Source organism: Mastigoproctus giganteus, chromosome 7, assembly GCF_048544385.1.
Source record: "Mastigoproctus giganteus isolate SK-2022 chromosome 7, ASM4854438v1, whole genome shotgun sequence".
Classification (NCBI taxonomy): domain Eukaryota; kingdom Metazoa; phylum Arthropoda; class Arachnida; order Uropygi; family Thelyphonidae; genus Mastigoproctus; species Mastigoproctus giganteus.
In genome coordinates, this window is record NC_143581.1 from 94,920,747 (window position 1) to 94,948,363 (window position 27,617).

Here is a 27,617-nt window from a genome sequence, read left to right on the forward strand (position 1 = left end):
GATTCAAAAAAAGAGCCCTGACGCTATATTACAAGGCAACATTTCTCCCAGCAATCACTTACGTCTCAGCAATCAGGTTCCCAAAAACTGCATTGGCAGTGAATAGAAGAATCCTGGACATGATCCAAAGGACAATACTCTTAACTATGATGTGTGTGTGTGTAGCACAGTGAGTACCCCAGCACTGCAGGTACTCGTTGGATTGCTTCCTTTGGACCTGGAGGTCATTCGCACAGGTCTGCTATACTTGCTATCCAGGGAAGTGGTGGCCACACAACTGACCCAGCGAACAACCTAAAAACAAAAAACTAAACTACAGACCCACCTGCTAAAATTATGGCAGAGAAGATGGACTACAGACTAGACTACAGACCTACCTGCTAAAATTATGGCAGAGGAGACCACCAAGGGTGAAATAACCAGAAGATATCTACCAGACCTCCAGAAGATCTACCCAAAACAGCCGATCTGGTACTTCCCAGGGTACCATATGATATCGCTAATAACAGGACACGGATCCTACAATGAGAAGCTGCACGGATTCGGACTCACTGAGGACCCCAACTGTATGTGCGGGGAGACAGAAAGCTGGAATCACAGTGTATGAGTGCCCACAATATGAAGACCTCAGAAGGGTACTTATAACAAAAATAAGATACCTACCAAAAGGATTGGAATCCCATTTCATAGATACTGAGGATGAATATAGAGCATTATCCCAGTTCGCACAAGACCTCTTCGTCAGGAGAAAGACATTAATCACCATCCCCAATGACTGACATCAAGTACCACTATTGAGATACCAGACAGGACAATGTAAGGGTTGCAACTAAAGATGAGGGGCACAAGGACAGAGTTTGCCCCATGAGTGAAGAAACTTGTAAACAGAAATGCAACAGTAGCTGCCAATAGCCATATGGCGAGCTGAAGAGGGCACACCAAAAACTTAACATGGCTAATGCCCATAACTTGGTCTAGCAAAACCAAGTGATTCTATCCCTATGCCGACGCGTCTTTTTTAAAATTTTTTTTTTTTTTTTTAGGTCCCAGCCGCTGAAATCTTAGAAAATTAAGCAGCAGGACCTACCATAGTGAAACAGACTACTGGGTTCCTGGTCTGTCTCCACGGGGTGTGTGGGGCAATATTGGGCCTCAGTAGGGGCCTAGCAGCTAAATGATCAGATGAACAAAGGTACAAGGCATCACACATATACAAAGTCCATACACTTTTAAATCTCTGGCTTTTTCCGGTCAGCTAGTTCACCCACTAAGCGGAGATGGGGGAACCCCTGGTGCCATTTGACCCTAAACACACTTTACTTTACAACAGATCGGACACAACCCTTGTGTACAAGAAGGAAGAAAACCCATGGGGAAAAATCAGGACGTACACAAACCTAAGATAGGAGATCAAAGAGATGTGGCATATGCAACAAGTTATGACCATCCCGATCATCATGTCAAACCAGAGGTATGGTGCCAGAGACTGTACATAACATCTTAGCAGCAATAGGTCTCCTAGCAAACACCAACAAGGAACTCCAGAAAGTCACAATCCTGAACAATTGTAGGATAGTCAGAGAGTTCCTTGACCAACAGTAACACCAGACATAACAACAACAACCACCCTGTGTACTTGGTAGCAATACCCATCATGAGGTGAAACCCCCCAATCAAGGAGAAATAATATAATAATAATAAAATGATGCAAGAAAGCAAGTTTATACAGCATCAGCCAAAAAAAAAAAAAAACCTTTCCATTTCACCCATCCATTCTTTCCAAAAGTTTGTCCACTTCTTCCTTGAATTTATTTAAGCTATCAACTTCTACAACGACAGATGAAAGTTTGTTCCATCATTCTACCCACTGGTGGCTAAAGGCAAATTTTCACACATACAACTGTCTTTCCTCAATTTGAGTTTCTGCCCCCTCAGGTTTGTAATCTGAGCAAGAGGAAGAATCCCATCAGCATTGAACTCCCTCAAACCATTCAAGGCCTTATACACCTCAGTCAGATCAACTTGTAGGTGCCTGGTCTCCAGATGCTGCAATTTTATAGAACTTAAGCCTTTCTTGGTAAGAGCACCCATTTGTTCCCCTCACCAGTCTTGTTGCCCTTCTCTGTACCTGTTCTAGCAACTCCACAAACTTCCTAAAATGAGGTCTCCAGACCTGTACGCAGGGGTGTGGCCTGACCATTGGCTTATACAAGGGGTCAATCATCTCCTTATACCTACTAGCAAAATGCCTGTATATCATTGACAAGATCCCATGACCTGCTCTGGCAATCTGTCTGCCCTGCTCCGAAAACTTCATATCTGACTACACAATTACCCCAGGGCTTTTTCAATCTCCTCTACCCTGAGTGTAGTACCAAACAGTTGGTACATTTCTCTGGGGTTACTGCTACCATTTGCAGTTCTTTGCATTTGTCAATGTTAACCTTCAGTTGCCACTTCCCCCCCATCTGCCAACTTTTCTAGATCCTGCTGCAGTAACATACTGTCATTAACAACCTTGCCAACCTTTGTATCATCAGCATATATCAACCCCGGGGGCTCACATCTGGTGAGTATGGGCTTGGCACACCCAGGGTCCTGAGCTGGATATCATCATTCTTCTTTTTCTTGGTGATTCCCTTTTGACTCTCTCTCTCTCTCTCTCTCTCTCTCTCTCTCTCTCTCTCTCTCTCTCTCTCTCTCTCTCTCTCTCTTTGGGGTAATTCGGTAATTTTTTTTTTTTTTTTGGCTGGTGCTGCATAAGCCTCAGGCTTCCTTGCACCATATAGCTAATAATAATAATAATAATAATAATAATATACCTTCATCGGTATCATTGATAAATGGCAATGGGCCCAACACTGAAACCTGGGAGACTCTATTAATAACATTAGTCCATGAAGAGAACTAATGTTATTAGGCCATTGATTATCACTCTGTCTTCTCCATGCAACCATCCTTTTATCCATTGTACAACTTGCCCTTAATGTCATACTGCTCCAATTTTTACAGTAGTCTTCCATATGCAACAGTATCAAAAGCTTTCCTGAAATCTTGTTTTGATAATATTTAATTTTTTCTGTAATGCTTTCCATTAATGTATCTCTCTAAATACTTTAATAAGTATTACTTAAACTAAATGCTTAAGCTGTAAACATGATCAACAAAATTAAAATCCTGGGATATTGAAAATACATGAGAATTATTAGTTAGGAAATGGTGCTGTGTTTTTTTTTTTTTTTTTTTATCTCTTCATGTGGCCCTTGATCTTCATGATTTTTTATCTGCTTTGTACCCTAGCTGAAAAATATTGGACATCACTGCATTAATAGGTGAAAATATTGTCAACATGCCTACTAAGTAGTTTAAAATAAATTCTGCTATAACCCTGAATATGTAGGTAAATGGGCCTGAAGTAATGAATTCCATGACAATATATAAGTAATGTACTCTTTGATCCAGAAAGTTTAATAATTGTTTGCTGCTCAAATTGAAAATGAAGGAAGCATTTATCGTTTATTAAACTTTATGATTCAAACGGTACAATACTTATTTATTGTCATGGAATCCATTACTACAGGCCCATTTACTTACATATGTTCTTTTTATGGCCAAAATGTATACAGTACTTGTGTTCAGTTACAGATGTCCATCATTTCAGTAGCTCGTAACAGACAACATTTGCACTTTGCGCATAGGTGCAAATCCAACCACATCATTCCTAAACGTTTCCTTTATAAGGCCCCATTTGACAACACTCACATAGATCATGCATGTTTCAACTTGATTGTGTATGTTTCAACTTCAGCCTGCATACATTGAAATTGTGGATTACCCATCTCCACAATGAAATCAAGAGAGCTGACAACAAGTCTAAGCTCGTACAAGTACTAAGAGGTAGGATTTCACCTAAGGTATTTTCTAACCTTATTCATACTATTTGTCACCAAGCTAACCATACCTCTGATGTTTACTGTTCACGGCAGCAACATAAATTTGTGAATTTGAGCAGAGAAGCCCACTCCTCAAGGACAAGCACCCATTCAACTAATAATGCTTCCTTTGGTTTAAATTTAAGCAGCAAATAATTAACCAGCGAGCAGCTCAACATTTTGAATGAAGTTCGCCGTCTTCTTGCCGTCGAAGCCATGAATCACACAATTTGCTATGGGAGTAGAAGCAAGCATTTTCAACCTCCCTGGCGCCTCCGTAGCCAGGTGGGAAGGAGCAGCAGTGCGTAGTACACGCTTCTTGATTAGACCAGGGTTTGAGCCTGTCACCACCAAATACAGAGGATGCGGGAAGGTCAGGGAATGGCTACCGCATATTCCCGGAGAAATATGGCCTTAGTTGCTAATGCTCCTAAAAACCAAAACAAACAAAAAAACAACCAACCTCCCTGAAGAAGCTGCTAATGAAATCCACTTCAAAACGGTCTCAATTCTCCGATGCACATGGCCCACCCGCTCCAACCTTAACCACTGACAGCACACGCTCTTTCCTCCATAAGAAGAGACAACACCATCTTCGTACTTCCCGCAGACAAGGGACACCACACCGTCATATTGGACCGGTCAGATTATCTAGAGAAAGCGCTCATCCTGCTACAAGACCCGAGTGTCTATGAACCCGTGACAGATCCACCTATCAAAGTCTTGGGAAGCCTGGAGTCAAGCATTAACAAACTAGTCTATGCATGGTTTAAATCAGGGAGGCCCTGGGTGCCAAGCGAATTCGAGGTCAAGCGACATTACTGCGACTTATAGAGTGCTCTTGATAAGTGCATAGTGTTATTTTTAAGTTCCTGTGTTTCTCTCAACAGTTTTATTTAAAAACAGTCCCATACTTCAAAACTTTAAGTTAGAACGCAGAAAGGAAATTCACATTTCTTTTCCCTTTTCATATATTTTTAGTTGCACTAACCGACTAACACTTCAACCTCTTGGCCTCCTAGCAGCACTGCTCCTGCCTCCCCGTGGCGGGGCCAGAAACCTTGACAGAAAAAGTCCTCTTGCCAAGGGCAAAAAGGAGCAAACATGGCAAGCATAGACCATGTATCTGCTATGCAAACTAGCAGAAAATTAGACAAAATGGGTTCAGGTACAGCTAAGTGACAAAAGACAGAGACGCTCCCTCTAGTCGCACCGCTGTTCTTATTATTCATTCCAAGAATCAACAACCCATCGGAAGTTTGTCACCGTTTCGAATTCCAAAAAACTCTCGAAAGCATAGCTAGTTCCTTCTAAAACAGTCAGAAGACTAAAATCAGGAGATCTACTAGTAGTGATGACAAACCAAAAAACAAGCAGAGCATTTAATGAAAGCAAAAACGTTTGGAGATATTCCAATAACAGTTACTCCTCATTTCACCCTGAATACTTTGAAAGGAGTGGTTACAGAATGGGACCTTCTTAATGTTCTCAAAGTAGAAATCTAAGAAGAGCTGAAAGATTTAGGGGTGATTCAAGTCAAAAGAATAACAGTTAAAAGAGATGGCAAAATTATCCCAACGAGGAATATAATTCTGACCTTAAACACCCTAAAACCACCAAAAACTAAAAGCTGGATACCTAAACTGCCCACTGAGACCATACATTCCAAACCCTGTCTGATGTTTTAACTGTTAGAAGTATGGACACTCTCAGGCAGTATGCAGAGGTTTTGCTATCTGTGCAAAATGTGGGTCACAAGAACATACACAACAAGACGCCGCACAAAATTAAAGATGTCCCAACTGCAAAGGAGAACATAATGCCTACTGAAAGAAATGTGAAGAGTGGAAGAGAGGAAATAAATAAATAAATAAAAAATAACCACTTTCACTTCACCCCTCTGTTCGTTCGAAATACCTGGCCAGCTGAGCCTTAAACTTATTTAGGCTATCAACTTCCACGACAAGGGATGGAAGTCTGTTCCACCAACCAACCTCCCACTGGCTAAAGGCAAATTTCCGCACGTCTATCCTACATCTGTCTTTCCTCAATTTGAATTTATGCTCTCTCAGGTGATTATTCTGAGCAAGAGGAAGAATCCCATCAGCACTGAGCATGCTAAAACCATTCAAGGCTTTATACACCTCTATCAGATCACCTCTCTGGTGCCTAGTGTCCAGACACTGTAATTTGCAAAATTTAAGCCTTTCTTCATAAGAGCACCCCTTTGTTCCATTCATTAATCTTGTTGCCCTTCTCTGTGCTCATTCCAGCAGCTCTACATCCTTCTTGAAATGAGGCCTCCAGACCTGTATACAGTACTCTAGGTTGGCCTGACCATTGCCTTATACAAGGGAATAATCACCTCCTTATCCCTGCTAGAACAATTCCTATATATCATTGACAATACACCATGAGCTATTCTTGCCACCTGTCTGCACTGCTCAGAGAACTTCATATCTGCCTGCACAACCACCCCCATGTCCCTTTCATTCTCTACCACTGTCAGTGTAGTACCACAGAGTTGATACTTTGCTTTGGGGTTGCCGTTTCCCATATATAGTACTTTACATTTGTTAATGTTAAACTTCATTTGCCACCTCTCAGCCCATCTGCTCAACCTTTCCAGATCCTGTTGCAGCAGCATAATGTCAGTAGTGTCCTTGACAATCCTGCCAACCTTCGTATCGTCTGCAAACTTGAACATTAAGCTTGATATACCATCATCAATATCATTTATAAATACAGAAAACAATAATGGACCCAATATTGAACCCTGAGGGACTCCACTAATAACATTAGTCCACGATGAGCAGTGTCCATTGATTACCACTCTCTGTCTTCTGCCCCTCAACCACCCCTTTATCCATAGCATTTAGGTGAAGCTTTATACACTATACAGATCTAGAAGACCTGGTAGTCCAACTACCACCGCCTTTATTTATCATGGCAGATATGAATGGCCATCATCCTCTATGGGGAAATGAAAACATAGATAAAAGAGAGTAAATTATAGAAAAACTACTAGATAAGCTCAATCTTATACTATTAAATGTTGGGACACCCACATATATATGTCTACCCACAAGAACTAGTACAGCAGTAGACCTTTCTATATGCACTCCATCATTATACCCTCTACCAGAGTGCGCAGTTCACAATGATCCACTAGGTAGCTTTCATTTTCCAGTAAAGATTACTTCAAACAAACCAACCCCTTATCAACCGGAAAGAACTCCAAAGTGGAGATTAGATAAAACAAACTGGGCAAGATATAAGCAGCTGGCCATATTAGAACAACAACAAATACAACAGGTTTCAATTGACTCTGCAGTGAAATATGTAACTGATAAACTCCTCCATGCAACAGAACTAACAATACCAAAAACTTCTTCAAAGTTTGCCATACATCCAAAGCCGTGGTGGAACAATGAATGTACTCGAGCAAAACAAGAGAAAATCAAGGCATGGAATAATTTCCAAAGAAACCTTACCACAGCTAACCTGATACAATTCAAAAAGGCAAGGGCAAATGTCAGACGCATTACTAAGATTCATAAGAAAGAATCTTGGATTTGTTTCTCATCTACAATTACTAGAAAAACAGATAGCCCGAAAGTTTGGGACAAAATATATAAAATAAACAAAAAATACCAAAGAATTTCTCCTCCTTTTATAAAATGGAATGGACAAGATATAGCAAAGCCTGAAGCCACTGCTCTTGGTAGAACCTTTGAAAAAATATCAAGCGGTAGCTCCTATGAACCAGCTTTCCAAAAACAAAGAAAATACAGAAACATATAAATTGAATTGCTTTAGTAAAAGTAATGAATCCTATAACCAACCTTTCACTTTCAGAGACCTTCGTAAAGCCATTTCAGAGACCAGGCAAAGTGCAGCGGGTCCAGATGAAATAGTATACGAGATGGTACAACGATTAGATGAGAAATCATTGTTATCATTGCTCTTCTTGTATAGCAGGATATTCCTAGAAAATTCCTTTCTGAATCAATGGCACCACGCAATAGTCTTAGCCTTTCCGAAACCAGATAAAGATCCCACAAATCCGAATCACTATCGCCCAATAGCTTTAACTAGCTGCCTTGGAAAAATACTTCGGAAAATAGTAAATGCCTGACTAATATGGTTTTTAGAAACCCATAACTTGCTAAATACAGCTCAGTGTGGGTTTAGAAAGAACAGGTGCACTCTATACTTAATGATAAAGGCAGAAAACAACATAAGAAATGCCTTCATAAGAAAAGCAACATCTAGTAATAATATTTTTTGATATAGAAAAGGTATACGACACAGCATGGCTATATGGAACACTTAAAGACATTATTAACTTTGGGATGAGAGGACATCTCCCAATTGCGCCTCCATAGCCAGGTGGGCAGGAGCAGCAGTGCGTAGCACACGCTTCTTGATTAGACCGGGGTTCGAGCCTGTGACCACCAAATATGGAGGATGCGGAAAGGTCAGGGAATGACCACCGCATATCTCCGGAGCAATATGGCTTTAGTTGCTAATGCTTCTAAAAAAAAAAAAAATAATAACATCTCCCAATATACATCCATAATTTTTTGCAACAACAAACTTTCCAAGTTAGGATATTAACCACACTATCGCAGGTTTTTATACAAGGAGTACCACAGGGTTCAGTACTCAGTGCTACCCTGTTTGCCATAAAAATCAACTCAATAGTTAAATCAATACCAAGTACTGTAGATGCAGCACTTTATGTCAATGATTTCAGCATTTCTTGTCACTCGCAAAATATGCAAATAATAGAGCACCAACTGCAAACAACAATCAATAAAGTATGGACCCAAAACAAAAGCATGGACCTAAAACAATGGCTTTTGACTCTCTAAACAAAAGACAGTTGGAATACACTTTTGTCGGAAAAGAAATATATACCCAGACCCAGAACTAAAGCTCGGAGAACAACTAATCCCAATAACATCCAGCACAATTTTTCTTGGACTAACCCATGATAAGAAACTGACCTTTTTAGATCACATAAAATGTATTAGAACAAACTGTCTAAAGAAATTGAATATTTTGAAAGTTATATCTGCAACAACGTGGGGAGCAGACAGGTACACTCTGTTACATCTTTATAGAACCTTGATATGATCCAGACTCGATTATGGGGCACCAGTTTACAGCTCTGCAAGACCCAGCGCCTTAAGTTGGTTAGACCATATACCATAATGAACTACATATAGCCCTAGTAGCGTATTGTACTTCTCCGGTTCAAAGTCTCTAAGCTGAAGCCTATGAACCACCAGTCCACCTCAGAAGACAAGAACTCCTATCTTATGCAGCTAAAATAAAGTGTATTCCAAATTATCCTGTGTACAAAACATTATATGCACCAATATGGGAATATATGTACAGAATACATCCAAGAGCAAACAAACCAGCAAACATATGCTCAAGGAGCTACTTCCAATTTAGTCTCTTGATTTCAACAAATTAGCTGTCATATAAAATGCACCAAGTCCTCCTTGGGATATGATATCACCAGCCTGTGATATACCTACTTCCTTAACTGGGGAAGAAATTCTCTACCAGGAAACAGCGTTCAACTACTACATGCTGCCTATTTAGAAAAATATCCACACTATACACAAATATATACCGATGGATCGAAAACTGATACAAAAGTAGGTGCGGCAGCAGTTTTCTGTGATAACACAAATTCTCCCAATAGAATGTAGCATCTTTACAGCTGAACTACAGGCAGTGAAGTTAGCAATAGACCGAATATGTCACCAAATGTTATCCCATAGTCTGATCTTCACAGTCTCTCAGTCAGTGTAATTCAAACAATACCGTGCGAGACAAAGAATCTCCATCCAACTCTAAAACAAATTCAAGCAACTCTGAACAAGCTCCTTAAAAGAAAACAAAACATAATTTTTTGTTGGATTCCTGGACATACATGAATTAAAGGGAACGAAGAAGCTAACCATGCAGCAAAGACTGCAACAGGCACCCTTTCTTCAACCACCAATGTACCATATACAGACTACAGGCATAACATCAAAATGAACAATGGCATGGCAAAAAATATGGAGAGAGCAAACTTATAATCAACCCTATCGAATTAAACCAGATTTAAAGAAGTGGAAATCCAGCGAAAGAGTTACAGTCGATTCCGATTATTTGGGACACATCGGGACTAGTGTATTTTGGCCCGATTAAGCAGCTGCCCCAATTATCCGAAGTTTCAAGTAAATAGTTAAAAATACAAGGGACCCCCCGCTTTACAATTGGTTCACTGTACAATCAAATCACGTTACGATGGACTCACCATAGTAAAGTACCATTCATTATACAATGTGTAGTAAGCGCCGGTCATTGTGATCACGTTTGTGAATTGAATTTTAATTCTATTAAACAGCGATTCTAATTAGCAAAAATAGGAGGAATATTATCCACAGGCTATAAAAGTTGAGATATATTAAGCACAAATTTACTCTTTATTACCTTGCCAATTAAAAAATTGAATGATATGTGAAAAAGGAAGAATATATGTGATAATCAGAATAATTAATACGTACTATAATATGTACATACTAACTAGTTGACATTTCTGTTCACTGACATTTGTGGGTGGGGTTAAAATTTAAAACAGTAAGAAGATAAGCAATCAGTAGCAAAGAACACGGTGCACACAAATTGCAAGTAACATAATATGCGCAAGTGAGAATGGAGTAACAAGTTACGAAGCTTAAAAATAGGAATGAGGAGAAGATTATGAAAATTAATTTTTTTATATGATTGAAGATTTCAATGAAATATAAACACATTTCACCATAATAACCTACAGAATTCCAGCTGTCGGTATTATCGCAAATTCAATAAGATCGAGTTTACTATCTGTTTATGATAGATTGCACTAAAAGAAAAGCCCAATAAACAGGTGATTGCTAATTGTTTTATGGTTGTGACCTCCAGAAATCCGACCAAACCACGTAGTACGGTTGGAGACAATCATAGAGTAATCTTCAGTGCTGCAGTCTCTTGCCCTGATTAAACGGCATGTTGTCCCAATTAAACGAAGTAAACCCTGGCTATTTTCTCAATTGGGTTCTGTTTTTTAAGATTTGCCCCGATTAACCGGTGGCCCAAATAACCGGAATCCACCGTATATGAAAAGAAGTAATCCTTGCCAGTTTAAGGATAGGACATACATATATTACTCATTTCTATCTACTTAGAGCTGAAGAACTGCCTCAATGTAATCAGTGCCATTTATAACAAACAGTTAAACATTTGTTACTAGACTGTCCAGCCTTTGCAAATGAAAGAAAAACAGCCTTTAAATCCTTAACTAAAATTCAAGATGCTCCTACTCTGAAAAACACTTTAAGTGAAAAAAATAATATACTAGAGGTTTCCATTATTTAAAATTAATAGGCTTTTATGATTAGATTTAAAAAGCAAAAAGTCACTGTAAATCGACATATACAATCAAACTCCTTCTCTCCATTAAATACTTTGTGAATAATTTCTAATCGGGCATTAATTTGAATGGCAATTACAAGATATCAGAGTAGAAAATGCAAAACTTTGGGAGGTGCATTATAGCCACAGAAGCCGATGCACCAACAACTAACAAACAACAAATCAGGAAAAATTTCTGCTTCAGTGGCTTCTGCATGCCACAGGCTGCCAACTGCCTCAGTTTTATGCCTACCTAAGATTCATAAGCCAGGCACTCCTGTCCAGCCCGTTGCGTCCTGCTGCAATTCACCTACATATGAACTATCTAAGTATATTACACGCTCCTTACACCTCTTTGTGGGAAACACTGCCCACACTGTCACTAACAGCAGTGAGTTCATTCACCTTATTAAAGAGCTCTCAATCTCTGACAGTGAGATTATGGTTTCATTCAATGTAGTGTCCCTGTTTACATCAATCCCAGCCGACCGGGCTAGCCAGGTGGGTAGAGTGCCTGCCTGGCAACCCAAAGGTCGCGGGTTCGATTCCCGCCTCGGGCTTGGATCAAAGTACTGCAAAAACCTTGGGAGGTGCACTATGGCCACAGAAGCCGATGCGCCAACAACTACCAAACAAAAAAAAAAAAAAAAAAAAAATACATCAATCCCAGTCCAACAGGCCATAAACTGCACCAAGAGGCTTCTGGAGAATGACTCAAATCTACCGAGCAGAACATCACTAACCACAGAAGATATATCTACCACCCTCAACCTATACTTATCATTACCTTCAGGGATTCCTTATACAAGCAGGTGCACGGTACTGCCATGGGTGCCCCTGTTAGCTCTGTCGTGGCCAACATCACCATAGAGGAATTGGAAGAACAGATATTCCTGGACCTGCCAGTGCCTATTACATCATGGTGTGCAGGTACGTTGTGACATCTTCATTGTCATTCCATGTGGTTCTGGAACAACATTACTGGAGTACCTCAGTTCATTCTCAGTGTTCATCCAGTTCACTTTAGAATTGGAAGTTGGCGGGTCCCTTCAATTCTTAGTTGTCCTGATAAAATGTTTGTGCCCACACCTGGAAGCCTCAGTATACCTTAAGCCAATGTGGTGTGGGCAGTTTGGCAACTACAGATCAGGCCATGCCCCTAGCCATCTCAACAGCACCGCCCGCACCCTATTCTACCGAGATTTCCAGAGTGAGAATGGACCTAGTAAATTGTGGTTATCCAAGCCACATTTTAGAAAAGTGCTTATTGCAAGTGCAGGAGCTCATGATCCACCCGAGACCATCATCAAAGCATGACAATATGTTTACCGCCTGCGTTCCCTACTATCCGGGCATGTTGGGCCAGATTTCAAAAATCGTCTGGAAATACTGCATAAAATGCATGCAGCTACCTGGTAGAAGCTTACGTTCTCTGGTTTCTAACGTGAAGACTCCGGTTGCCCCTCCTTTGCACAGCAGGGTGGTATACCGCATAACTTGCAAAGATTGTGGCAGCTGCTACATAGGGGAGAGTTCAAGACACCTTCAAGACCTCCTTGCAGAGTACGACAGGTCAGTCTGTCTTGGTGAGACTGACCAGTCCACAATCGTGGAATACTTCTGGTCAACCCATCATGACCTTAACCCCAAGTGCGATTACGAAATGATTGATCAAACCCGACACTTTTGCCACCACCTCTGGCTAGAGTCACTTAACATCTCGTGCAATTCAAGAACTATGAATCGCTCCAAAGTCGCTGCTACTAAAAATCCCTATCTTGAAGCAACTATCTTGAAACTGGATAAACGCTGCCAGCAAATCCACATACGTCTGGTCAACAACAATGAGCAGCAACCTAGTAGTTGAATGCTTAATCTCGTGCACACATCACTGCACACACACAACTCTGTATTCATTAAAAATTGTCTTTATCCTGTTAGAATTGCCGATGAAGGGGTCCATTTAACCCCGAAAGCTACATGTCGTTTATCGTTTATTAAACTTTCTGGATCAAGCGGTACAGTACAGTACTTATTTAACCCTCAATATGTTTGAGAACCTTACTGAGAAATGGCACAATAGTGCTAAAATGTATTTAAAATTAGTTACTTAAAAAAAAAAATCAAAATGGCCTTGTGGTAAATTTACTCTCTGAGCACCTACTCAGGTAAAGGAAACTGTACATGTCATTTTATTGCATCTGGCATCAGTTTACAAAGTTACTGATCAGTAACAGATTACTTTGTTAAGCCGACCGGGCTAGCCGAGTGGGTAAAGTACCTGCCCGGCAACCCAAAGGTCGCGGGTTCGATTCCCGCCTCGGGCTTGGATCAAAGTACTGCAAAAACCTTGGGAGGTGCAATATGGCCACAGAAGCCGATGCGACAACTACCAAATCAAAAAAAAAAAAAAAAAAATTACTTTGTTATCACGCTGAGGACTGTACACATCATTTTATTGCATCCGGTACGGTATCAGTTTTCAAAGCAATATTTCTGTTTGCTAGTGAGCACTGTCTCTTTTGGGCTTCTCTTTGATATTTTCAGATGTGTTTTGAAAATTTCCTGAAACTGCTTAACTCCTTTTCTCCTGACCTTACTTAAGTCCTTTATGAACTAAATTAAAAATTATGGGATTGAGTAAATCTGGATTAAGGAGTAATGAATTAGTTAGCCACTAGCAATGGTTGCTTGACAAAAATCTGGTTTTCTTCCAAGAAATTAAAGAATATGGTTCTTACAGTCAGTTGATTTTCCCTCCAAATGGATTAAAAAACCTTGTGTTAATTTTATAGTTACAGATAAATTATAAAATACCTTGTATGTATTGATTTTAATTTAGATAATATTTTGAACATTTCATGTTTGATTATTTTTAGAAAACAAAAATAAAAGTTTCATTGCATTTTCAGTTTTTTTTTTTATTGCATTTACTTCTATCAGTGTCATTTCTTTTTATATTTTACAACAGATCCTTATGTGACATAAAATAGAGTACATTTAAGTGGCACTCTATGAGAATTTTCTATTTATTTATTATTTATTTATTTTTTTTTTCATTTCTCTGAAAGCCTTGAGACTGGAGAAGAAGGTGAGATGTGGTCCAATTGCTAAAATTTTTGAATGTTGAATGTGATATGACACTCCTTGTAGTGACATCTTAAGCCTCACCAATCTCACTGAGGGTATGTGTGCTGTTTCAATATGAACAGACAATTCTTTGCAGGGCTCTCCTGTCACTTTCCATTAGATTCAGAAGTCTCTAAACCTATTTTTGGAGGATCAGCACATTTTCAAGGAATGAGGGTTATCTGAGTTTTGTGACAGTTTCTGCACCAGGCCGCATCCATTTGTACATTATATCACCAATTATCAACCTAGGGGTCTTAAGTGCTGTTGAAATGTCATGACAGACTGAATGCTTATGTGGCACCCTATTACCATTCAACTCGTGTCGTTTACCATTTGCATCATCTTGCCTTTACAATCACATTATTGTCTCCTCAAAGGTCTACAAACATATTTATTGTTGTGATTGACTGACATTTTATGCTTGGCTACGATGTGTTATCAGCTATCAGTTGAAGCATGTACACACTTTTACTTCATCCTATTTTTGCTGCTTTATTTTATATATTTAACAAGCCACCCCTGAAAATGTGGCTGGTCCTCAAAAAATAGGTTCATAGACTTCAGTCTGAGGATCTCCTTGTTGAAATGACTGAATATAGGCATGCAGCGAGACTACTGAAAATATCCATCTTCAGGAAATTCTCAAAATGATAAACCAAAAACCACTGTGAACTCTTCTAAATGGATTATAGCAGAGTGGGATGTGGTCGATATATTAGAGGAGGAAATTGCACAAGAACTAAAAGATCAAAATGTAGTGACTGCTAAAACAATAGTTATAAGAAAGATGGGATGCTTGTACCTATTCGCAGTCATTCTCACTTTCAAAACAATGAATCTTCCAACAACTATAAAAGCTGGGTACCTAAGGTACCAGGTCTGATCATACATTTCTAACCCACTCCTATGTTTTAAATGCCAAAAATTTGGTCACTCACAAACAGCCTGCACAAGCTGTTTGTGAGTGACCTCTCATATTCTAAAATTTTTTGAAAAGAACCAGTGAAGGTGTCAAAAGAGATGACGTTAAGTTTAGCAGTTGCATTTTTCTTTATGCCCTCAACATCCTGAAATCTCTTTCTTTTGAGGGCAGTTTTCACCTCGGGAAAGGTGGCTAAATCTGCTGGTGCTGAATTGAGAGAGTAGGTTAGAGAGTAGGTATTGATCTGTACAGTGCCATGCTTTGTGAGAATTGCCTTCACAACAAGTGCAGAATAGGTGGGAGCCCATTCTGCACTTGTCATGAAGCACATTGTTATGCAACAAGACCAGTTATATTTTGTGCTTCAGTAGTCTCTGAAGTACCTGTACATAGAATGCAACATTGATTCTCTCCCCTTCAAGTACAAATTCTTTGTGAATTTCAACCTGATTGTTGAAAAATATGATTAGCATTGTCTCTTAATCCAGGACAAACAAACTATTTTGGCCTTAGTGATGATTTTGCAGTCCACTGCCTGCTCTGACGCTTCTTCTCTAGATCATACTAAAACACCCAACACTGATCTCTAGTTACAATACAGTCAAGGAAATCAAGATTGTCCTTGACAATTGTGGATGAAGTCTTCGCACGATGACACTCTGTTGCTTCTGCTCATCCATGAATCTTCATGCAGAATTTGACGAAGCGTCTCCTTATTCATATACAACTCTAATGAGTTGGATTTGAATAAGGGAGGTTGATAGCACCCACTTCTTGGGTCATCACAAACAACCTCACATTCCTCTTTGAATTGTTTATACCATTCAAACATACACTAGTACAGTTTGATGGTTTGTCAACATAAACAGTTTTTAACATTTCATGTGCTTCTGTTGCAGATTTTCCCAGTTTAAAGCAAAATTTGATATTTGTTCTTTGCTCCATTGCATATGACACAGAACATTAAGCTGCTCTAATGAAACTGGTTGTTGTAACCTATCATCTTTTGGAGAAACTTTGAACTACAAGGTACCCCTTGTGCTTATTTTCAAACTCATTGAGCATGATCGCACCAGCAGCACCAGTCCAGAAATTTATTGCTATACATCTTATACATTACTAGTGTAGATGGATACTGAGCAGACTTTCCCGGTAACAAATTGGTCTGGAAAACTTAATGCATATGTGCACAAACATTATGTTACACACATTTCCATCCATTTTGTACAGTTCTGTATAATCACAGTTTACCATGGTAGAGTTGAACTGGCATTCAGAAGCTGGCCTACATAAAATGCTATACACATAAACATATCTCTTCTTTTCAAACTGGTTGTAATATGTGTATCAGCCAGTCTGTTTGCTACAGTTCAACTGCAAATACTTCAAGCTAGCTTCTCTTCTTCCTCTTAGTTTATTCCTTATTCTTTCATTAATTTGAACTGGCTTCTTCCATACAGTATAATAATTTAAATCCAGTCTTCAAGTGTATTCTGAGTGTCCAGCTTTGATCTTTGACAGTGTTCAAAAGAAGGGTTTAGTATTGGTATTAAAATGGTATAATGAATGGACCTGTGAAAAGAAAGAGTTAGAATGGTAATAAAATGGTATAATGATGCAACGAAGCAAGCTTATTCTGCATCTGCCAAAAAAAAAAAAAGAAACTAATTATTTTCACAGTCAGACAGTGCCTATCCAGTTCTTCCCTTCCCCACCAAATATTCCAATGTTCCACAGCACAATGCCTGAAGATAAACTTTATAAGAATCTGCCAATCTTCCCTGATATTTTCTATTTGACTCTCTGGTTCTTGTCTCACTCACCAGTGAGAATATTCCTCCCTCATTCATTTTGCTAATCCCTTTCAAGGCCTTATAAATTCAGTAAAGTTCCACTCCCCTCCCAAGACATCTGGTTGCCAAACTATTCAGACCACATCTTCTAAGCCACTCTTCCTAGAGATAGAGAGTTGACAATTACTTTGAGATAGAGTTAATGATAGTGTGTGTGAGCAGACTTGGTATTCCAAGTGTGGTCACACTATCTTATAGAGAGGGACAATGACTTTCTTCTCTCTATTTGTATTCTGAAATTGCAACTTAATTCAGCATTGAAAATATGAGTGAAAAGTTTACTCTAACTTTGAATAAATATCTCAAAACATTTTATTAACAAGAACCATGAAGCTCTGTTTTCATTAATTTATTTCTCATAGCAAAGATATAGATATTGTACCCAAAAAAAATATAGAAATTGGACCCTCAATGTTGTAGATTCACCACTTGTAACTCATTTGAAAATTTCTGTGTTCAAATCCTTTCAGAGGCTAGAAGAATCAAGAGCTTTTCGAACAGGACCAAAGTTAGCAGGTATCTGATGTTTTTTTTTTTTTTTTTAATCCCCCTTATGAGTTATTTCAGATTTTTCAGCCTATACAGCATAATTAGCCATGATAATTAGCCATGAACATATACACATATATATACTTATTCATATATAATAGGTGCCTCCGTGGCCAGGTGAGCAGGAGCAGCAGTGTGTAGCACACGCTTCTTGATTAGACCGTGGTTCAAGCCCATGACCACCAAATATGGAGGATGCAGAAAGGTCAGGGAATGACCACCGCATATCCCCGGAGCAATATTGCCTTAGTTGCTAATGCTCCTAAAAACCAAAAAACAAACTCATACATAATATTCAATAAAAAGATCATAGGAAGTAGAATACCAATGTAGGTGATGCACCAGTAATCAACAACAACAAAAATTTTGAAGATCAAAAGATATTTTAAGTAACTTTCATCATAATATGATTTATCAGTCCCCAAGTTTATTTTAGGTTTTTTAGCCCACATGGCGTGCAAATTAGTCTACACATATACAGTAAACCCCCGCTATTCGCGGTATCTGTATTCGCGGTTTCGCGTATTCGCGATCGCCGATTTAATATAAAATGAAACTTGAAAAAATGTGAATTTTAAAGCGCCGTGAATATTTTCCGCCATAAAAAACATGGGCGTGGCTAAAATTATCTTTCCCGGTCAAAACAGCGCTCAGTGGGTGGGGGGAGAGGGGTGAAAAAATCGCGAGCGTGGATGTTTCTCGCTAATCCTTGTTCAGTATGTGTTATGCATTTGTCATGGATGGTTTCGTCGTTTGCTTTTAATTTATATGTTTATAAATTGAATAAATTTATCAATTTATATGCTTACAAAAATGATAAATCTACCATTTTGCAGTGTAAAACAGACTTTCGAGTGTGTTAACGGAAGAAAGTGACTTTATTGTGGACAAGTTCTTTCTAACCCCTACAAAAATATGGCTACGAATAACAAGGGAAATGTGAAAAGATCAAAGAAGGTGATGACATTAGCGAATAAAAGTCAGTTATTAGACAAAATTTCTAATGGTGAAAGTGTCTCGTCAGTGGCAAAACATTATAAAATCAATGAGTCAACAGTACGATCAATCAAGAAATCGGAAGAAAAAATCTGCCGTAGTGTCCGTGAAAACGCGCTAATTGTTTCAAAAATTTGCTCTGTAACTCGTGATGTTAAATTAGAAAAAATGGAAAAGCTTTAAATCTGTGGATAGAAGACCGAACTCAAAATAAAATTCCATTAAGTTCACTCATCATTCGCGAAAAGGCAAAACTCCTTTATCAACACTTTAGCGAAACTGGTGATAGCACTGGCGGGATGTTTTTTTTGCTAGCAAGCAAAGACGCTGGTTTGAAAGATTTGTTTGAAATTTCTAATAAATACTGTATTACATTTAATATTAAATTGTTTCTTATTTTCATTTCGATGCCATATGCTTCCATTTCACTATGTACTGTCTATGTACATAGTCATATTATGAAGGAACATATAATATATACATAGACAAAATTTTAGACTAGTTTTTTTTATATACAGTAATACCCCGAAGTTACGCGATAGGTGGGTCCGACGAAAATCGCGTAAGTCGAATTCGCGTAAGTCGGGGTACAACTTTGCATATAAATACATATAAATTTTGCTCAATTGGGACCAAGGACTAACAAAAACACTAGTTTAGAAGAAAAATATTAATAAAATTGCAGTTCTTTATACATATTAATACAAAATATGTATTAAAAAAGCAAATGACTTACGTTAAAAAGTTATTTCGATGTCGATGGCTTCATAAAATCTAACAAATTCGTCTGACGACACAGCGCCTTCTTTTTTTCACGCAGAATTTCTTCGTAGCAAGCTAATAATTTTTTTATTCCTTGCTTTGTAGCTATAACGCGTTCTTCGTTGGAGTCTATGTTTTCTAAAATTTTTAAGCCCTTTACAATTGAGCCCTTTTCAATTTTCAACCTTTCAAGTTTGCAATTGTCATGTGCTTTTCGCCGTTGCTTCATTTAGGCCTGTAGCACGTGCAATATCACATGGTCTTTCATTTCGATCAAAGCGTTTCACAATTTCATATTTTTTCTCTATCGACAGAGGCGGACTGGCCATAAGCCTTACCGGGGAAACCCCGGTGGGCCGGTGTGATTTTGGCCATAAACCATGGTATGAGGCCACTATAAATTTTCCTGGGTAAGAATTTTTGACCCAGTCCGCCTCTGTTTATCGATAATTGCTTTTCTTTTTCTCTCTGAATCTGCAGTGTCTTCACCAGGACGCTTCCTTTTCACACCTTTTAATTATGTATTTTACTCATTTTTAGGGAATAAAGCACAATTACAAAACGAGGAGGCACGCTTGATATGCATAAACAAAGCTGCGCGCATGTAGCAACTGAATAAACAACACCATAAAGGCAGAGATACACTTAACACCTCACATTTCTAGGGGTTACTACCATAAAACAATAAAAATCCAGTTGCTTTTCTGCTAGTGAAATCTGTTATAAACTGGTAGTAAACTCGATCTAATTGCATTTGCGATTATACCGATAGCTGGAATTGTGTTGGTTTTTACGTTATTATGGTGAAATGTGTTTCCCCTTCACTGATATAAAAAACATATAAAAGCAGCAAAGTTGAATTTTGTTCATCTTTCGCTCTCATTCTCCGCCGTCGCACCGTATATCGATAACATATGAAAAACGACCTTGAAGATAGTGGGCGGCAGCGTTGCCAAACGAAAAAATCAAGAACCGCGTAACTCCGAGTTCGCGTAAGTAGGGGTAGCGTAAGTCAGGGTATTACTGTATTTCATACTTTGGAACGGAACCCCTTTATTATTGTTCATTATTGTTCAAGGTTTAGGCCAAAATGGATGTCAGATGAACTAATGAGGCATATGGCAGAGAAGAAAAATGCATGGGATACTTACAAATTAACACATGACACAGAAGCCTATGATAGATACAAGTTGATATGCAACCAAGTTACAAAGGAGGTTAGGCAGGCGAAGGCAGATTACGAGAAATCCTTGGCAAGGGATGCAAAGAAAAACAGCAAAGAGTTCTTTACTTATGTAAACTCTAGAAGGAAGGGGATGAATCAGATTGGTCCACTTGATATTGATGGGTCAACTGTTGATGATCCTGCTCAGGTAGCTAACAAACTAAATGAATATTTTGCATCGACATTCACACATGAGGAGTTATTCAGCAAGGGGAATGCCAGAGGTGTATTCAACTCTAGCAGTAAGCTACAGAATCTTGAAATAACTGGGAGTAAAGTGGAGGAGAAACTGTTGAAGATAAACACAAGAAAGGCACCCGGGGTGGATGGGATCTATCCAGTTATATTAAAGGAGGCAGCAAAGGAAGTAAGCAAACCCTTAGCCATAATTATGAGAGCTTCCTTGGACTCGGGGGAGGTACCCATAGACTGGAAATGTGCAAATGTGACCCCAATTCACAAAGGAGGATCAAAGGCTGACACAAGTAATTATAGACCTGTGAGCTTAACTTCTGTTCCAGGAAAATTAATGGAGGCACTGGTTAAAGAAGCACTGCAGGATCATTTAGACAAGACTTCAGTTATAGCTCAGACACAGCATGGTTTTGTTAAGGGGAAGTCTTGCCTGACCAACTTGATTGGATACTATGATGCAGTCACAAAAGAACTGGATGCAGGGAATAACTTTGATATTATATACTTGGATCTTAGGAAGGCTTTTGATACTGTTGCACATGGAAGACTGCTACACAAATTGGAGCAGTGTGACATTGGAGGCAAATTGCTGCTATGGATAAAGGGGTGGTTGAGGGGGAGAAGACAGCGAGTGGTAATCAATGGACACTGCTCATCGTGGACTAATGTTATTAGTGGAGTCCCTCAGGGCTCAGTGTTGGGTCCATTATTGTTTTCTGTATTTATAAATGATATTGATGATGGTATATCAAGCTTAATGTCCAAGTTTGCAGATGATACAAAGGTTGGCAGGGTTGTCAAGGACACTACTGACACTATGCTGCTGCAACAGGATCTGGAAAGGTTGAGCAGATGGGCTGAGAGGTGGCAAATGAAGTTTAACATTGACAAATGTAAAGTACTACACATGGGAAACAGCAACCCCAGAGCAACGTATCAACTCTGTGGTACTACACTGACAGTGGTAGAGAATGAAAGGGACTTGGGGGTGGTTGTGCAGGCAGATATGAAGTTCTCTGAGCAGTGCAGACGGGCTGCAAGAGTAGCTCATGGAGTATTGTCAATGATATACAGGAATTTTTCCAGCAGGGATAAGGAGGTGATTATTCCATTGTATAAGGCAATGGTCAGGTCACACCTAGAGTACTGTATACAGGTCTGGAGGCCTCATTTCAAGAAGGATGTAGAGCTGCTGGAACGAGTACAGAGAAGGGCAACGAGATTAGTGAATGGAAGAAAGGGGTGCTCTTACGAAGAAAGGCTTAAGTTTTGCAAATTACAGTGTCTGGAGACTAGGCACCAGCGAGGTGATCTGATAGAGGTGTATAAAGCCTTGAATGGTTTAAGCATGCTCAATGCTGATGGGATTCTTCCTCTAGCTCAGAAAAATCACCTGAGAGGGCATAAATTCAAATTGAGGAAAGACAGATGTAGGATAGACGAGCGGAAATTTGCCTTTAGCCAGCGGGTGGTTGGTTGGTGGAACAGACTGCCATCCCTTGTGGTGGAGGTTGATAGCCTAAATAAGTTTAAGGCTCAGCTGGACAGGTATTTTAAACGAACAGAGGGGTGAAGTGGAAGTCGGTTTTTTTTTTTTTTTTTTTTTTTTGGCTGATGCTGCATAAGCTTGCTTTCTTGCATCAAATGCCTCTACTAATGCTAAATGCTAATGCTAATTACTATGGGAGCCATAACTCAGTATTCGCGACATTTCTCAGGAACGTAACCCCGCGAATAGCGGGGGTTTACTGTATTCTTATTCATACATAATGTGATAAAAAGAAACTAGAATGTCAATACAGTTGATGCTCCTTTTATTATTGATGCACAACAATAAAAATTATAAAGACAAAAGATATTTTATGTACTTTTATCATAATATTATTTGTACTTACTATTGTACTTATTTAAATGATTTTTATCTATATTTTTCTATATTAGGAGATACAATGAATTTTATGTGTTAGAAGCCAAATTAACAGAATTTCATGGAGAACTCTCTGTTCATTTACCTCCAAAACGCTCTCAAGGAAATAGAGGTAAACAGTTTCTTGAGTCACGTAGGCCTGATTTTGAAAAGTTTCTACAGGTAAGGAATATATTTAATTTTATTATATTGTATGAACTTTCATTCCCAATTTGGTTTTGAAATTGTATCTACTAAAATCTTTAGGATGTAAGATTTAGAACTAAATTGTTTTCTTTCATAAAAAAAAAAAAAAAAAAAAAAAACACAAAGCGGTTTATAAGGTCAGTATCAACTGACCTTATAAACCGCTTTGTGATTTTTTTTTTTTTTTTTTTTTTTTTTTATCATGAAATTGTAAAACTGTTCCTCTCTGAAAATTTACAGTAAATCTTGAACTGCTCTTAAAAAAAATTACTTTAAAATACAGTAATTCTTCTTTAACCGCAGGTTTGCCAATTGCAATTTAGAGATAATGCAGTTTTATACAAGGGTGTTTTGAGCACAACTTTAAATTTTAAAAAATTCGGACAATTATATAAATCAGCATGGCTTGGAAGATGAAACTTACCTTCTAATTGCTTGGTTAAAGCATGAAAAGTAAAATTAAGGTACATGGAAGACATTAAATAAACCATGTTATATTAGTAGTGTCTTAGGTGATATTTTTAATTTTTGAAATATGCATCTGTTATTAAAAAAAATGATATTGTATTAGATAGTATGAATCAGAGCTGTAAATACTCAATATGTTCTACGTTGATAATAATATTAGTAAAATAATAAGAGGAGTTTACCTCAATATAGTACGTAGAACACTTCTGTATGATATCCTCCAGAAATTAAAACGGAAAAAACGAAAAAATCGACAACTTACCGGTACATTAGAGTAAATTATAAATAATTAAATAATCAATTTAACACAATTCAAATCAATTTAAAATAATTAAAAATCAAATTAACGCAATTAAAAGAATCTAACAAAAATATTCAAAACGATTTTCCTTCCTGAAGCTGACAATTCTTTTTGACTGTATGTCGTGATCACAGGAATGAAAATTACCGAATCGGGTTAAACCTGAAACTTAAATACATGCGCGTAAAGGTCCACGCATCGGAGATCAAATATGGCCGCCGAACATTAACAGAATTCTTGTGTAATTTAATTTCAACGGGTTCTGCAATCAATAGTCGCGTATAATTATGTTGAACATTAAGTATTTTGGCCTCGTTAAATAAAAAAGTGTTTTTCGTTAATTGCATGAAAGGCTAATTGTGACGCTGCTGAACGAGAAGCACGAACTGAGGCTTCATGTTGATTTACACGAATATTAAGCGAAAATCGCGTCGAACCTTGGTAAGACGAGTCGCAATCACCGCAAGAAATGTTGTATACCAGATCATTAATTTGTGTTGCGAACGTGGAAAGAACCGAGCAGTTGTTCAGTATAGTGTGTAACTTCCGTATTGGCCTAGCTACAATTTTAAATTTGGTATCTTTAAAGAATCTGTTAAGCTGTTTGTGCCACTGTTCAAATAATATCTAATGTGTATTCAACGTTTACATTCGTATATAATGAGGTAACATCTAGTGAGAATAAATTGTCATTGTTCAACATATGGGACAGAAATAAAGTATTTTTTAATATTACTATTGTTGATTGGTGTAGTATTTTGTATCCTATCCTTAGCCTGTACCCTAATTCGGTTTATTGTGGTAATGGAATAACTCCTGTTTAAGAATCTGCTAGTTAATATTTGTATTTCTGAGTCCAAAGCAGAATCCGTCGTTGAATATTTATAGGCATTTAGAAATTGATTAAAGATAATCGATCTTGTGTAGGTGAACGGGTGATAGCTATTATAATGTAGAAGCATACCAGTGTTTGTACGTTTTCGATAGATGCTAAATTGTATTTTATTTGAGTCCCGGGCAAGCGTGAAATTTAGAAAGTTTAATGACTTTGTATCCGTATCCTCCCTTTCCAATGTAAATTTGAGTCTAGAATGAATATTATTAAACAAATGTAAAATGTCTTGGATAGTACTACTATCGGTAATAACTAGAACATCGCCTAAATACCTCCCATAGTATGTGATTCGGGGTCGAAAAGGTGTCTTTGAGAGATAGATCTCTGACATTAAGCCACTCAGGCTCAAACCCATTGGTAATCCAAAAATTTGTTTGTACACCTTGTCTCGAAAGGTGATGTAGTTAGCCTCAACTAACAGATTAATTAAGTGAAAAATTTCCTTAATTGGTAGCTTTGTATAATTAATCGGTGTCGAGTTTTTATTTAGCATATCCCAAATAATATCTAATGTGTATTCAACGTTTACATTCGTATATAATGAGGTAACATCTAATGAGAATAAATTGTCATTGTCGCCGAGTCTACAGTCTTTAAGATTATTAAATAATGTATCGTAGTTCTTAATCCCAAGTTGTATTACCTGTTTAAAGGGTTTTATAATGTTATATACATGTGTGGCTAAGGATGAAAATGCCGAGTTCCTGTAGGAAACAATAGGTCGAATAGGAAATCCAGTCTTGTGTAACTTTACCTGACTGAAAAGTGCAGGAATATTGTATGTTCTGGACTTCAGTTCCTTCAACTGAACCATAGTAATGTAGTCATTTTTTCGATACGTGGTTAACGTTTTATTGTATTGATTAACCAAATTGGTAAACAGTGCCGGGTCTACTTCATGATAAGTGGAGGTATCTGACACAACTGAATCTAACTTATTAATATAATCATGTTTATCTAGTATTACCACTGTATCTCCTTTATCTGCCCTCTGTATAATAATGTCCTTATTTCCCCGAAGTTCTCGTAAAGCTGAACTGTCATGTGTATTCAATTTAGGAAGTTGCGTTTCTTTTGTTATTCACTACTTGGTTAACTTGTTGAATAAGTACATCTTTTTGTGGAACATTACAAAGTCCAAATTCAGTATCAATTACGCATTGTTTTTTAGGCAGTTTTCGAGGTGGTAAATTATAATTTAGTCCCTTGGATAAAAGTGAAATCTGGTCCTGCGATAACATACACGAGGAAAGATTTTTAACCTGTTGATATGTCGGTTCGTTGGATACTGGTTGAGGGGGTGTTCGTGAACTAGCTGACATATTCTGTGGTAGTACGTTGTGTGTCTGTGGGGAGGATGTCACCCAACTCGTATGAACTTGGTCGCAAGCCCGCGACAATGTGTTAGAATTCGCATGAACGTGTCTTGAACTATCCGATAATGTTTGCAACTTATTAACGTGTCTGTTTTTTTATTTCTGAGGACTGTGCTTCCCGTCGCAAATCTATGGAGCTCTTCAATACAGACCAATCGTTCGGATGTAGATAATTTTTTAATTTATTGCGAAGCTTCCTAACCTGGGAAAGGTATTTTTGTTTATTCGAATATTGAGATTTTAAGGCAAGCTTAACAATATTACGCGATGTCGCCAGTGTTAGTTGTTTTATGCCTGAAATTTTTTTATTTAAATTCACCCTGGCAAACTTTGGAACGATGTTTGCCAGGGTGAATTTAAATTTAGCATCTATCGAAAACCTACAATCACCGGTATGCTTCTACATTATAATAGCTATTACCCGTTCACCTACAAAAGATCAATTATCTTTAATCAATTTCTAAATGCCTATAAATATTCAACGACGGATTCTGCTTTGGACTCAGAAATACAAATATTAACTAGCAGATTCTTAAACAGGGGTTATTCCATTACCACAATAAACCGAATTAGGATACAAGCTAAGGATAGGATACAAAATACTACACCAACCAACAATAGTAATATTAAAAAATACTTTATTTCTGTCCCATATGTTGAACAGTGGCACAAACAGCTTAATAGATTCTTTAAAGAAACTGAATTTAAAATTGTATCCAGGCCTATACGGAAGTTACACACTATGCTGAACGATCGCTCAGTTCTTTCCGCGTTTGCAACACAAATTAATGATCTGGTATACAACATTTCTTGTGGTGATTGCGACTCGTCTTACCAAGGTTCGACGCGATTTTCTCTTAATATTCATGTAAATCAACATGAAGCCTCAGTTCGTGCATCTCGTTCAGCAGCGTCAGAATTAGCCTTTCATGCCATTAACGAAAAACATACTTTTTTTTTATTTAACGATACTTAATGTTCAACATAATTATACGCGACTATTGATTGCAGAAACCGTTGAAATTAAATTACACAAGAATTCTGTTAATGTTCGGCGGCCATATTTGATCTCCGATGCGTGGACCTTTACGCGCATGCGCGAAGACTGTTTAATAATCACTATTTAAGTTTCAGGTTTAACCCGATTCGGTAATTTTCATTCCTGTGATCACAACATACAGTTGAAAATCGTTGTCAGCTTCAGGAAAGAAAATCGTTTTGAATATTTTCGTTAGATTTTTAATTGTTTTAAATTGATTTGAATTGTGTTAAATTGATTATTTAATTATTTATAATTTACTCTAATGTACCGGTAAGTTGTCGATTTTTTTTGTTTTTTCCGTTTTAATTTCTGGAGGATATCATACGGAGGTGTTCTACGTACTATATTGAGGTAAACTCCTCTTATTATTTTACTGATATTGTATTAGAAAAATA

The 27,617-nt window shown here is 38.0% G+C and overlaps 1 protein-coding gene across 5 annotated transcripts in view; it reads left to right on the forward strand.

Annotated features, from left to right (window-relative positions):
* Positions 1 to 27,617, forward strand: part of LOC150083087 (sorting nexin-14-like) — an 842,525-nt gene that overhangs the window by 569,334 nt on the left and 245,574 nt on the right. For all 5 annotated transcript variants that reach the window (XM_090377020.1, XM_090377024.1, XM_090377023.1 and 2 more), the window contains one exon: positions 22,969 to 23,116. In XM_090377020.1, coding sequence (XP_090233146.1) covers positions 22,969 to 23,116 — 148 coding nt within the window. The remainder of the gene's footprint in view (positions 1 to 22,968; positions 23,117 to 27,617) is intronic.